Genomic DNA, 14,711 nt, shown 5'->3' with positions numbered 1-14,711 from the left:
ACTACATATTTGTTAAAATTTTACTTTCCAATTAATTTACTTTCCTTAATTTTTGCTTTCCAACTTAGCAACAATAATTTAATTGCCAACTTATCAAGTGCCCAACTTATTTTTCATCTGCATTATTAGGGAATTGATTTGATGTTTTGATAAATGAAGTGATAAGACAGAAATGAAATGCAGAGTAAATAGCAGAGAGCCTTAAGACACTATTATACACCAGGAGAAATATTTTTACATAATAAAAATTAACATTTTAAATAGTAATTAAACACAGTGAATATTATTCTGTTTAAAAAAGAGCACATGGAACAGTCAGTTGGCAGCAAGCAAAAAATCAGGAAGACAGAGTTTAAAAAATTGTTGTTTAAACTGTATAAAAATACTTTAAATATTTTATTGCATAAAATTTCTCTACATTAAAAACATTAAGGTGGCTCATAAAACATAATTTAAAAAACTTCCATACAAAAAATATTTTAAAAGATCGTTTAAGACCCTAATTTTATAAAAAAAATTCTTTTAAAATATATCATGTTGGGTCTTAAATCAAATGAAGTGAAATTATATGAAAATTTCAAAAATAAAAATTAATTCATAAAAAAATTGTTTCTTGTATTTTTATAATAGGAAAAATGAGGTCGGCAAAAAACTGCTGACTTTAAACTGTTAGAAGTTGGCATCAGGTTGGCAAAAAATTTTTGACACAAAGGTCTTACCATAAAACATAGAAACTAGGTTGGCAATTTTTTGCCAACCTCTGACACTTTTAGCTCAGCAGTTAGGTCGGCATTGCCAAATGCCAACCCTAATTCAAATGGCTGTTATATACATGATAAACAAAATAAACTGACTAAAAATATATTGTAAAATTTTCATTTCAAACAAAATAAAAAAAAATAAAGCAAGCAATCAATACTCACTAGATTTCGAACAAGATCAGCTGCAAAATGTGTATCTTGAGGTGTAATTAATGTGTAGGCAATACCTTTTTCTCCTAAAAATAAAATCTAAAAAAATAAATATATTTGTTTATAAAATTTCACATTTATCCTTGCAAATTTTATTTTTACTAGGATTATAGTCTTTATATATATAAATGTACATATATATATATATTTATACATAAAAGATATATATATAAAAGATTTAAACCTGCACGACCAGTACGACCAATCCTATGTGTATGTGTTGTGATGTCACGAGCAACATCATAATTTATAACAGTTTTTATTGAAGGAATATCCAAACCACGAGCTAAAAATAAATTTTATAAATTAATTTTGAAAGAGCTTAAATAAAAAATTAGAGTGTACTTAACAATAATATACATTAAAAAAATAAAAATAATTGCAAATATAAAAATATAAATAAATAAATATAAAAAATGTAAATAATTATGGACATAAAAAGAACAAGAGCTAAGATTTAGTTGAACCTTCCTAACTTGAACCAAAAGGCTGCATTGTAATACAACATTGTAATAATATATTAAGGAATGTTTTATCTTCTGGTTAATGACATCAACAAAAACATGAAATAGAAACTAATGTTAAATTTTGAGTTTTAAAAATAATATTTGATTCTAATTATTAGCAGGACTTTAAAGTCCATAAAACATTTTTTTAACTATAAACCAATCAGCTCTTACACACTGTAATTTTAATGTTTTTTATATAAAAATTCTGCATATATTATAAATTTATACCATAAATAAATTGCAATTAGTAATAAAAATGAAAAAAAAAAAGAATTAATTTCATTATAAAAACTTTATCATAAAAAAAAGATCACCTGCAACATCTGTAGCCACAAGGATAAGAAATAGTTTTTGTTTGAACTGCTTTAAAACATTATTTCGTTCAAACTGATCAAAATCACCATGAATTAATCCAACTAAATAGTAATTTAAACTAAATAGTATAAACATATATAATAATATAAAAATAATATAAAAATAGTATAAATAAAACTATCTATATAACTCTTTTCGTCATCATATATATGATTTCAAGTATAGTAGACCATTCGAATATATATGACTTTATATATAGCTTTCCTTTTTAATAACAGTGTGTAATTTGTTAAAATAAAAATACTTACGTTCATAGCCCTGCTCCTTTAGGTTAGCAGCCACTTCTTCACTATTTGATTTTTTTGTGACAAATATAAGAACACTACCACCTATAAAAATTTAAAAACATTTAAAAAGCACTAAACAACCTTTTAAAACTCACATTCCATTTCTTATAATATAGAGATACCAAGTTATGCATGTTTTACAAAGTTAGAAAAAAACAAAGAAAAAAACATTTAATTTTAGCTACAGAAGAATATTTTTAAATATTTTTATAAAATATTGTTATCATATTTTTATCATATATATAGTATCATTAAAAAATGTTTTTTTTTGTTTTTATTGTTATTTTGGTACTTTAATATATAAAATATAAAAATATCATTGATATAAAATATCATTAACAGCAATATACTTTTATATTCAAAATATCATAGATTGTTAACAAACAATAGAAAAGCTAAAACTAATGATAGAACAGTCCCAGTGGGCACAAGACATATTTAGGACATCTTAAACACATTAAAACATATTATTACATTGTTTAGATGTCTTAAACATGTCTTAAACATGTCATGTGCCTAATGGGGTAAAAATAAAAAACAATAGTTATACTAAATAATTAAGATACTGTAAATAAATCAAAACTAATAAAGATTGATAAAAATGAAAGACACTTCAAATTACAACCTTGATTTTGAGTATTGCTTATGGGTAATGAAAAATTGTGAAAAAAATATTGGATTTTGTTAGTAGTAATACAAGCGCTTTAAACCAAAAGTTGTTTATTAAAAAAAATTGTAAATGTTAGTTTGTTAGTAATTCAAAACATTTGTTAGTAGTTCAAAATGATTTGTTGATTTTTTATTCTGTAAGACAATGTACATTTTTTGCATTTTGAAAACAAGAAAATTAACAAAAAAAAAAAAAAAAAAGATGACTAAGGGATCATTGATAAATTATGCAACAAAAAATTTTACAAATTAGAAGTAGGAGATTATTTGCTCTTTTGCACTGCAATTTTCATAGAATTTAAAGGACTATTTTGAGTTTAGGTTTAATTAAAGACTCCGCAAGGGAAAACTTTTGATCTTAATTGTTTTGATTATTAGTTAAATTTAGAGTTGCATAATTTATGGATGATCGCTAAGAACAGTTAAAATGAAAAATGTTCTTAGTTAAGTACAGCAATTTTTATATATCATTAAATTAATGTATTGAATATTTTTATTATATTTATTAATTAATAATAAAATAAGAATTTTTATCATTTAAAAAAAAATGATTTTCACCACTTGTAAAATGAAACTAATCAAAATAAGTGAATCAAAAAAATTTCTATATAAATAAATATAAATAGTCTACATATATAAATAATTCCAAATTATGTCCTGATTATTTGTCAAACATTTTTTATAACTCTATTTTTTTTAACTAGTTGACCTGCAAGAATTTATTTTGGGAGGTCAAAATGGCAATTTTAGTCATTTCAATGACTGATGTTATTTTTCACGATGAAACATGTTTGATTTATATTAATAACAGTTTTTTGTAATAAATCAAAAAAAAAAAAAAAAAAAAAAAAAAAATTTTTAATCAACTTAATTATGTAACTAAATGATTTTTTTTTTCTTAATTCTGATTCACTCTTAACAAGGCTGCAAGCAGCCACTATTAAGTTGGAAGTTACTAGAAAACAATGAATAGTGTTAAAGAGCAAGAAAATGGTTAACAGAAGACTTAAAAAGTTATAGGTTGTTTGAGTCATAAAAAAGGGTTGGTAAAATAACTAGACAAATAAAACTTTTTAGATAATGACGAGACAGATACAGTAAACGAACGAGACTTACCTGTTTTTTTAGTTTTAGTTGACGGAACTAGAGATGATAGCTCCTTTAGCAGCAACAATGATAGTATTTATAGAAAAAAGAGATGCAATTTCATGGCAATAGAAAAGAGACTCAAGTGTAGCAGATAAAGCGGATTTAACTACATTTAAATTTTTTTTTTTTACCTTATCTAGTTTTTGGACCTTATCTAGAAGAGAAAGAGCATCATTAGAAGAACCAGCTCAAATATGACAACAGTATTCCATACAGGACGAATAAGAGATTTGTAGAGGTAGAGAATGGAATCAGGAGTAAGAAAATAGTGAGCACGATAAAAAGAAGCAACTTTAGTGGATGCTAATTTAGCAATCGTTTATATATATATATATATATATATATATATATATATATATATATATCGTTTCCACGAAAGGTCATTAGTAAATGATAATCCACAAAAAAATGTAAAGAAAAGGACTTAATGAGAGGGTTGCTATTCATCAATATAGACTGATTTTAGTTAGAGTTTAAATTCATGAGCCACTTCAAGCCCCAATCTGTTACAAAAGTGAGATCAGATTCAAATGGGCTGCCTGTTCTAAACGATTGAAAAGAGAAGACTTTTGTCAAGACAGGAGTATAAAGTTGAGCAAAAAAAAGATAACAAATGACAAAAATGAGATGACTTTAGATGTAAGGTTGTTGGGAAGATCATTAATGTAGATAAGAATCAAAACAGCACCAAGAATAAAACCTTGAGGTAGCCGAGAAGTAACTGGAAATGAAAAAGAGTGTTAACCTTCGAGGATGACTTTAATAAAGCAGCCGTGGCGCAGTGGTTAGAGTTCTGGCTCAGAACCCAGAGGTCCCAGGTTCAACGCCGGCTCTAGCCCAATAAGCGACATTGGTAAGGAAGGAGGTGTGAACTTCTAATTAAATGCTCTCTCACGGTGCTCTGTGATAAGACCGTAAGGACTTCTGGGAGCACCTAAATAACCTAAAAAAAAAAGCAGTTAGAAAGAAATAATTTGATAATCTCAAAAACTTTCGCAGATACATCATATGAAGCAAGCTTATGAAGAAGACCAGCATACCAACTTTTTGAAAACTGATTGAAAACTTTTTCTTGTAACTTCTTATTTTCATGGATTATAAATCGATAATTATAATTCTCTTAAAAAATACCAGTTTTTTAGAAATTTATAAATTTCTAAAAACAACTGGTAATGCCAGGATCCTGGATGGCGTACTCCTAGATTTAAATGCATAATGTAATGCATTAAATACATAGTGTATTGCTTGTGAATTGAAATGTAAATTTATCTCTATATTTTTATTTATAAAAACAGTTAGCTTCTATGTTTTATCTATAACTATAAAACATGAAAAACAAAAAAAAAATCTCTATAAAAAAAATAAAAATAAAAATTTTATCTATATCTATAAAACATGCAGTTACAAATTTGTTTGTGGTAGTACATATTGATACCTGAAGTAAACTCAACTATATGACTCAACAACCAATTCCATTTTTGTTGGGGTGACTTCATGACTTCCACTGCTTGCACAATATCTTCATTTGCCTATTTATAACACAAAATAAAGGTAATAAGGTAAATTTCTATTTTATGAAAACAGTAAAAATATCAGGAGTACAAAGGTACAAAAAACATAGAGGTACATTGGAACTAAACTGTTAGAAAATAAAACACTTTTATATAAACTTATTTATTTTTTATTATACTTAAATACTTGTAATATATTAATACAATAACTATTTATTTCTTTTTATTATACTAAATGCAGATTTAGCTTCACATAAAATGTCATATATGAATTTGTACTGAAATAAAAATATGCAAAGGGTTAGCTTTACATTGCATTCTTACATGCATCTACTAATTCCTTTTTAATTACAAATATATATTATATATATATTTTTATATTTATATATACTTTTAATTTACAAATTTTTTTTTTTTTTTAATTACATTCATTTCTATTAAATAAATGCTTGTAAGTTAAAAAATAATTTTTATTTATTTTTAAGATGTTTTGAAATAACAAGGTAAATAATAAGGTAACGCGGGGGTTGTTGGGGTTACTTTAACATGGGGGAAACATTGTCATGTGTTAGATTAAGTGTTTTTACCTGTCACCCATTGACTATTAAATTATTTTAACAGATTCTGAATTTTTAAGGGGTAAACAGATTCTATATGTTGACCAGCCTCACACATCTTCTTCATCTATCAGGCTGGCATGATGCATTTATAATACATTATTTCCAGTTTAGGATGTTGAATGCTGGATCTTCTTGACTCAATGCATGGTTTTTGCTTGTGTCTCTGTTTTTATGACTAGGCAGCTGATTCTATTATCTCCTTATGAGGATACAGCTCTAAATATCAGTTTTATGGTTTTGAGGCCGGCTGGTAGTCAGGTTTCCCGAACTCTGTGGTAGCTCTCAGAGAGGTTAATTCTATCATTCAATTCAAGTTACACATGGATGATGCCTTGTTCATACTTTTGGTGTGCATTGTCAAGGTGACATTTGGAGCCCTTTGTTATGACTTAGAGTTTATTAATAATAATGAAGCAGATGCTTGGACTATTAGTGTGCTGAGTACTATCTATGCTTTGAGTCAAGTTCTTTAACCAATACTTGGTTTCTATACATTTAAAAAGATGCAGTTTTTCCAGATAATCTGTTATCTCTATATTCAAAAATTATGGAGAGCAATCTGACTCGTCTAACTACCATACCATTAGTCTTCTTCCATAAAGAACATCATTAGCAAGGTTTTTGAGTCTTTAATTAACAAGCACTTAATCTCTCATCTTGAATCTAATAACTTTCTGATCATCAATATGGTTTTCGATCTTCTCATTCTATTTATTAACGATAACTTTTTATTGTGCAATAGATATATATACTATCATATACTATGTGAAGAGGATAAGTCTCCCAGAAATTCTCATATCTAAGGTAGCATTGTTCGCTGATTATACTACAATTTATTCTTGTGTTGATAAGAAGCCAACACTCTCTGCTTGCTTGAGGAGGCATTTGAGCTTGGAAAGCATCTCACTTCTGTTACTGCATGGGCTCTCAATGGCTGGTGAACTTTAACTCAGATAAACCTTAATTTTTTTTAGCTAATCGTAATCACAATAATCTAGATCTTCCTATATTTATGAATGGTAATGTACTCGATGAGTCATCTAGGATTCATCTTTTAGGATTAACTCTTACTTCCTATCTTTTTTGGAAACCATATATCAAGTCCATTCCAAAATTAGCATCTGCTAAGGTTGCATCTCTTTATTGTACTTGCCACTTTCTTACACTGGATTTTATTCTTTATCTCTATAAATCTCAAATTTGTCTTTGTATGGAATACTGTTGCCATTTCTGGAGCGCATCTTCCAATGATACCCTTTCTCGTTTAGACAAGTTGCAAAAATGCATTGTAAACATAGTTGGACCTGCTTTTGCAGTCAACCTCTAACCATTATCACATTGTGGTAATGTTACTTCTCTTTCTCTTTTCCCTAAACAATGAGTGCTGCTCTAAAGAGCTTGCGTCTCTTGTGCCAAAATTTAAATTAAATAAAGTTATTTCTAGTGTTACTCGTCATTTAATTAAGTCTCATCCTTTTTCTGTGACTATTCCTAAATGCTTCAAATATTCTTATTTGCCTAGTTTTTTTCCTCGAACATCATTTCTTTGGAATTTGCTCCCTTCATCTTGCTTTCCTGATTCATATAATTTGCAATCTTTCAATTTATCTGTTAATTGTTATCTTGCTTTATAAACTTTATCTTTTGTCCCCAGTAACTTCCAACTTTAATAGTGGTTAATTGCAACTTTGTTGGAAGTGAAGATGTTTGATAAAAAAAAAACAAAAAAAAACTAGATGTTAAATGAACAAATATAACTATTTTAATCCACATAATAGTAAGTATATATAACCACATAATACGGCGAACATAAATTAAACGAATTTCTAATTTTTTTGTTTCAGAAAAACTTTTTTTTTTTTTTTTACCCCTTTAGGGGGGTAACATTGACAGTTGAACCCTGACAATTATCTATTAATAATATTAGATAACTAATTAAGTTCTTCATCAGTTTATGGCAGCAACATCATTGGTAAACAAATAGAAATATTGCATACCAAATTTAGTTTGTAATAGTTAAAAAAAATTATTTTCTCAACTCTATGTGTCTATGTTACCCAACTTTACCTTATTCCTGATATTAGTCTCTAAAGATAAACACTTCTGAACAAATAAAAACATTTACTACACCTCTAAATAATATATTGTGAAATAGCATTCAGACTTTTTCTATTTTTATATTGTTGTGTGAGTTCCATTTTTCTATTTTTCTATTCTATTTCTTATATGCTCTAGTTGTTTTTTTTTTCTATTCTATTTCTTATATGCTCTAGTTGTTTTTTTTTTCTATTCTATTTCTTATATGCTCTAGTTGTTTTTTTTTTCTATTCTATATTCTATGTATAGTAAATTTAGAATACTTGTAGAATATTTATTTTACTATATTACTAGCTATTATTACTAGCTTATTATTTTACTATTATTACTAGCTATTATTACTAGCTTATTATAGAATATTTATTTTACTTATTATTACTAGCTTATCATTTTAATAGATATTGAATAAAAATTAACTGAATATCAATTAAAAATATATACCATATAAGACATGTTTTAATTAATATTCAATACATTTTTGTCTACACAAGTAATAGGGTGAAGTAGTAACTTTGCTACTACACCTTATACCCCGAGACACTCAAAGTTTTCTTTATAAATAAATATTTTTCTACTCAAGTCTTATAAATACTAATAACAAAGCTGACACTTGTGTTTTATAATTACATTTCTTACTTTTTCCATTTTTTGAAATAGAACTTACCTCACCCAATTCACCTACAACTATTCTTATAGGATCAGATAGAATATCTCTGCACAACCACTCCACTTTTTTTTTCATGGTTGCACTAAAAAGTAAACCTAAAACAAAATATAATATATATGTAATTATAGGTACAACAAAGATAAAACATGTTCATAATTACATATTACAAAGTCATTATTAGAATCTTCTTATGCTAATATGTATGTGCATAATTATATGCACTCATTATTATGGATGCATAATTATATGCACCCATATTTACAACGCATGCACATATGCCTATGTGCATGTGTTGTAAATATGGGTGCTTACATGTGTTGTAAATATATGTTCTAACACACACCATATCTGATGATATGGTATATGTCAAGAAGTCACAGTTTGTTGTTTCTGCTTGTAAAAAGTCAAAAAATTCATTCTGCAAATCAAAGCAAGAAAGTTCTTTTTGAATCTCTACTAACATTTCATTTTAGAGTTGATAAGATTAATGTAATCACAAGGTAAATAAATAGTTCAGAAATTTATATTAACTAGATTTGGCAATAACAAAAGGCCTAGCTAACTTGTTAGGTTTATATCTTCGCAAATTTTGTTTAGTACATCAAGGTGTAACTACTTCACTCTTCTGGCCTATCTTCCTATTTCGCCAAAATCTTTAACAAGGCTTAGCAATAAGAAGTAGTATTTGCTAATGCACAGCAATTAAAGAACTTATGTCACATCATTGAAATGTAACAACTTTTCATCAGTTTCTCTGAGTCTTAAGATTACAGAAAGATTACAGAAAGATTACTTAAGATTACAGAAAGCAGTATTATCAACTATAGCTGCAGTAATACTGCAGCTATAGTTGATAAAAGATGCTTTTCTTTACTTGCAAAATATTTTTCCGAAATCGATCAAAAAAAAAAAGAAGTTTTGTTTATAGATCTATTCAGAGGGTGTTTATAAAAAAGAAAGATCATAGCTGATGAAATGTACACATCACCACTGAACTTAACTACAATTATTTAAATTTTCACATTTTCAGATTTTAGAATATCTAATTGAAAATATAGTAATTTATATTTAGTAATATAGTTAATATATTACTAAATATATAACAGATCTGCATGGTATTATTATTAACTGCTTCATTATTAAAAACAAAAAACAAAAATTTGTAAATTAAAAACTTACATTGCCTATCAGGACGCACATTATTTGCAATTGAACGAACTTGTGGTTCTAAAATATAACTTATAAATATCAAATATGAAAAAAAAATTTTTTTTTACACTTTAACACATTTTTTTACACTAAAACAGTAAATTACAGAGTCATTTTTTTTACATAATCTAAAACATATTTAGTACAGTCGTCCCCCGGTTAACGAACTTAATTCGGAGTACGAACTAGTTCGTTATACGAAAAGTTCGTTAACCGAAACGCGTTTTCCCATAGGCCGCCATTAAAAAATTTTTAATTGGTGGATTTTGCCGAAATAATGGGGGAAAAAATTCAAAAAATTGTCCAACTTGATAAATAAAATAGGCAAAGGTGAAATGATTGAAACCTGAGATTTATGCACTTTTAAAAATTGAAACAAATTGAAATTGTGCATGAAAATTGCTTGTCAAAGTTTTAGAAAAAACTAAAAATTGAACATGAACATTGCTTATCAAAAAATGAAAATTCAACAAGAAAATTGCTTGTCAAATTTTTACCAAAAAATTGAGAATTGAACTTGAAAAATGCTTGTCAAAATTTTACGAAAAAATTGAAAATTGAACATGAAAAATCCTTGTCAAATTTTTTACCAAAAAATTGAAAATTGAACTTGAAAGAAAATTCAACAAGAAAATTGCTTGTCAAATTTTTACCAATCGTTAACCGAGTTCCGGTTCGTTAACCGGGGGAGGATTTTGGGCAAACTTTCGGTTCGTTAACCGAAAGTTCGCTAACAGGGGGGTTCGTTAACCGGGGGACGACTGTACTTGATATTTATTTATGGTCACATCTATTAAGATAATTGTGACCATTTGCATTTGTGGTCATATCTTTTAAGGTAATTGTGACCATTTGCATTTATTTTCACTACTTATCACTCACTACTTAAGGCATAAAACTTTTTAGAAGGTCTTTTTAGAATAAAAATAACAAAATCAAATTATTTTCCGAGAAAAAGTGAGGTGAGGATATTAAACTTTGAAAACAAATTTTGTACTAACTTCTTTTTAAGCATTTTTTTTTTAACTCACTACTAACATTTTCTATTTATGAAATCAAAAAAACTAATTATTAGAAAATGTGCAGCATCAGAGTGCTATTCTGTTTAAAGATATTGAAATAGTGCATAACCATGTCTGTTAACCATAACCATGTCTGCTAACCATAACCATGTCTGCTAACCATAACCATGTCATGTCATAACTCAAATTTTTAATTTGAAGAAATAAATGCAAGTTAGTAAAAGAAGGCTGTGGTTAATTTTTTGTATTTTAAAAAATTCTATTTTTTATTTTAAATGTGATTTAAATTATTGACAGTTATTAAATACATACAATACTTTTGCAAGTATTAAAATGAAAAACACAAACAGAACCCCATCTGCATACTCTCAAACCATACTTACTACCTTTAAAAACTACATACCAAACCCCATGTCAAACATCCTATCTGCCTCATCAAACACAAGATATGTCACACGAAGTAAGTTGGTAGCTTTTGCTTTAATAAGATCAATTAATCGACCCTAAAAAAAGAAAAAAAAACCTGAAAACACAACATCACCATTATTATCTTCAACACTATTTATTAAAATTTAACTTTTTTTTTTAAAAAAACTCAACTTACAGGTGTGCAAACAACAATCTCTGCCCCTTGCTGAAGACCTTTTGTTTGTTCCCATTTGCTACCACCTCCATAACAAGCAACTGACTAAAATTTTTATATTATTTCATATATCATTCTAATATATTTATCCTAATAATGATATGAATAATAAAGCTCATTCTAATAATAATATGAATAACAAGGCTCATTCTATAATGATAAAACTAATGACCAATACAATTAATAAACAAATCTTCATTTATTAATTTATTTATTTATTCATTTATAAAATTAAGTTGTAATACTCACTCGCAAATTGTAACACTTTCCAAATCTTTTGCATTCTGAATTAATTTGCTGACATAATTCTCTTGTTGGAGCACAAATCAATGCTATTGGCCCATCCCCTTCCTTTAGTACTGGTTGTGCCATAATATGAACCAACATTGGCCACACAAAAGCAGCTGTCTTGCCACTGCCTGTTCGAGCAATTCCTATAATATCACGCCCACTTAAAGCAACAGGAACTGCCTATAAAAAAGTCATTAAAAATAAATAAATAAACTTTTAAAATTACCACTTTTTTTAAAAAAATTTTAATTATTGTCAATCGCAAATTAAAAGACTAAAATGTTTTTAAAAACATTCTGAATGTTTTTATTTTTTAATTGTAAAACACGTGCGGAGTGTTGCTACATCGACTATCTTATAGCCTGACTTGTAACGGGGTGCTGCTACATCGACTGAGGGTTAGGTCGGGCAGGCAGTCTATCAAACAATTTAAAAAAAAAGAAAAGTTTTTCCGGCCTTTAAAATTAAGAAATACATGCAAAAGATACAACATGCAATAGACACACATTCAATTATGAACATTTATGCAAAGCATAAAAGTTCATAATTGAACTGTAAAATACTTAAAAATACCTGTGATTGAATTGGTGTAGGTTTAGAATAATTTGAGGAGCGAATAACACCCATTAGATGATCATCAAATCCAAAATGACCAAAGCTAATTGCTGGTCGTGCAGGGTCTGCACCCATCACCTGTTAAACCAAAGCATAATTGTATATCATTACTAGACATTATTACTCAAGTTAGGATTAGAAAAAATTTAATATCATAATATAATAATTTAATAATATTTAATATCATAATATAATAATTTAATAATGTTTAATATGTTAAATATGTTAATTATTCCTTTCCATTATTCCAGTTACATTCAGTTTTAGAGACAAACATTCATGATAAACCTTTCTTAGTGTGCATAACACAGAGAGAGTTTTTGTTCCAAGTTTATTTGAAAATATAGTATTACTATGATTTACAATTAATTAGTAATAATAGTTTTAATGAACAAAAACTGCTTGTTGTTGTTAGTTCGTTTTCTAATTTACTGAATTATTTATTAATTACTTTGACTAGAATTTTAAGAAGTTAGAAGTGAAATGATAACTGTTAAAATACTTTTGCCTTTACTCTTTTATAGAACATTTTAATAGGTACTTACTTTAGGCAAATTAGGTTTTATTTTTATAGCATTTGAAAAGAGCTGAAATGCTTTTTAGTTTTATCCCTAACTTAATTTTTTTTGTTAAAATTTTCTAAGAATAAGAAGGATTAGTAAGAACAAAATTTTTTAAACAGGCAAGCTCTAATTTAAGTAAGTTTACTTTTCAATTTTATGTTGGAATTCTATGTTGGTTGAACAATACACTTAAAGTTATTATTATTCTTATACTTAAACTTTGTAAAAGAGTTAAAAGAATATTACTTTGAGAAATCAAAGCATTTGGCTGTAAAAGTTAAAGTTCAATCTCTTTAGATCAGTGTTTCCTAACGTGGGGCATAGGAAATTTTCAGGGGGCAATTCGATTGTTCAGGGGCAATTCGATTGTTCAGGGGTAATGGAAAAAAATAGGAACTTTTCAGTCTAAATTTAACCACATAGTCAAATCTCCAGGAAATGTCCATTATGAAGTGCATCATGCAAAATTTTTTCACTGAAATGCATTTGTAAAACTAAGATTTGCTTCGGTAAACTAGGATTCGGAAAACTAGGATTTGATTTGGAAAACTAGAATTTGGACTAGGATTATCAGTTGCTTGTATCGTTCTGTCAATGTGCGTTATTGTTAATTTGAAAGAAAAGTAATAATGTGCTTATAAAAGCAGTGCTGTGTTTACTAGAAATAAAACTTTAAATACATTTTATAAATAAATATAAGTGATATTTAAATATAATTGGTAAGTAAATTTCATTGTAAATATATTTAATTAATTGTTTTGAAATTTAGATGCCTCAGAAAAATAAAGGAACATGCAACGATTGTTACGAAAACAATTCCCTCTGGACAATCATTTCAAACACTAGTTCAGAATAACGACTAGCGATTGCGGAATAAGCAATTTCCTTTGGAGAATGGCATGAAAACTTATTGCGAAAGTATTCTCCTGAGAGACTAATTCTGCATGAGGAATTCTCAAAGCCATAGTGCTAAACATAATAACATTTGGAATAACAAGTTGAGAAGACTACACACACTTTATATATAACTAGTTGTTTATAATTTAATATTCAAATATAGAAATAAATATAATACAAAAACCAACGTGGATTCTCTTTTAATAATAAATAAGAATACAAAACATTACAAAATACATATTTTTAATTACCTAATTGATTTTAAAACTCATTTTTTAACCCATGAGTAGTGCAAGCAAGAAAAAAATTCGGCAGTACTCGGAAGAGTATTTAAAATTTGGTTTCATACCTGCTGTCCTTGATGCACGGTTACCTTTTTGTCTATTATGTCAACAATGCTTGAGCAATGAACCAATGAAACCAAGTTGTCTTGAAACACATTTGAAGGCAAAACATAGAGATCAAATTAATTCAAATTTGAATTATTTTCAAATTTTAAAGTTATGAAAAATTATTTAAAAAGAGCAACTTTAAAGTCTCTCTTTACTGCTCATAATGTTAATATTAATCGCACTCTTGATGCTCGCTATCAAACTTCATTACTCATCGCTAAATC

The 14,711-nt window shown here is 27.3% G+C and overlaps 2 protein-coding genes across 3 annotated transcripts in view; one reads left to right on the top strand and one right to left on the bottom strand.

Annotated features, from left to right (window-relative positions):
• The window catches only part of LOC101235638 (melanocyte-stimulating hormone receptor), a 1,326-nt gene extending 1,322 nt beyond the window's left edge, over positions 1 to 4 (top strand). The window contains exon 1 of the mRNA XM_065808866.1: positions 1 to 4. This exon is cut by the window's left edge and continues 1,322 nt beyond it. The gene's annotated coding sequence lies outside the window, so the exon portion shown is untranslated.
• LOC100215531 (ATP-dependent RNA helicase DDX42) overlaps positions 1 to 14,711 on the bottom strand; it is a 45,844-nt gene that overhangs the window by 4,380 nt on the left and 26,753 nt on the right. For both annotated transcript variants that reach the window (XM_065808865.1, XM_065808864.1), the window contains exons 8-18: positions 12,594 to 12,713; positions 11,979 to 12,200; positions 11,691 to 11,774; positions 11,490 to 11,589; positions 10,035 to 10,082; positions 8,853 to 8,950; positions 5,396 to 5,489; positions 2,104 to 2,184; positions 1,795 to 1,896; positions 1,156 to 1,257; positions 924 to 997 (exon numbers count right to left, since the gene is read on the bottom strand). In XM_065808865.1, coding sequence (XP_065664937.1) covers positions 924 to 997; positions 1,156 to 1,257; positions 1,795 to 1,896; positions 2,104 to 2,184; positions 5,396 to 5,489; positions 8,853 to 8,950; positions 10,035 to 10,082; positions 11,490 to 11,589; positions 11,691 to 11,774; positions 11,979 to 12,200; positions 12,594 to 12,713 — 1,125 coding nt within the window. The remainder of the gene's footprint in view (positions 1 to 923; positions 998 to 1,155; positions 1,258 to 1,794; positions 1,897 to 2,103; positions 2,185 to 5,395; positions 5,490 to 8,852; positions 8,951 to 10,034; positions 10,083 to 11,489; positions 11,590 to 11,690; positions 11,775 to 11,978; positions 12,201 to 12,593; positions 12,714 to 14,711) is intronic.

Source organism: Hydra vulgaris, chromosome 11 (assembly GCF_038396675.1).
Source record: "Hydra vulgaris chromosome 11, alternate assembly HydraT2T_AEP".
NCBI classification, from domain to species: domain Eukaryota; kingdom Metazoa; phylum Cnidaria; class Hydrozoa; order Anthoathecata; family Hydridae; genus Hydra; species Hydra vulgaris.
This window is presented reverse-complemented; position numbering and strand designations above follow the sequence as displayed.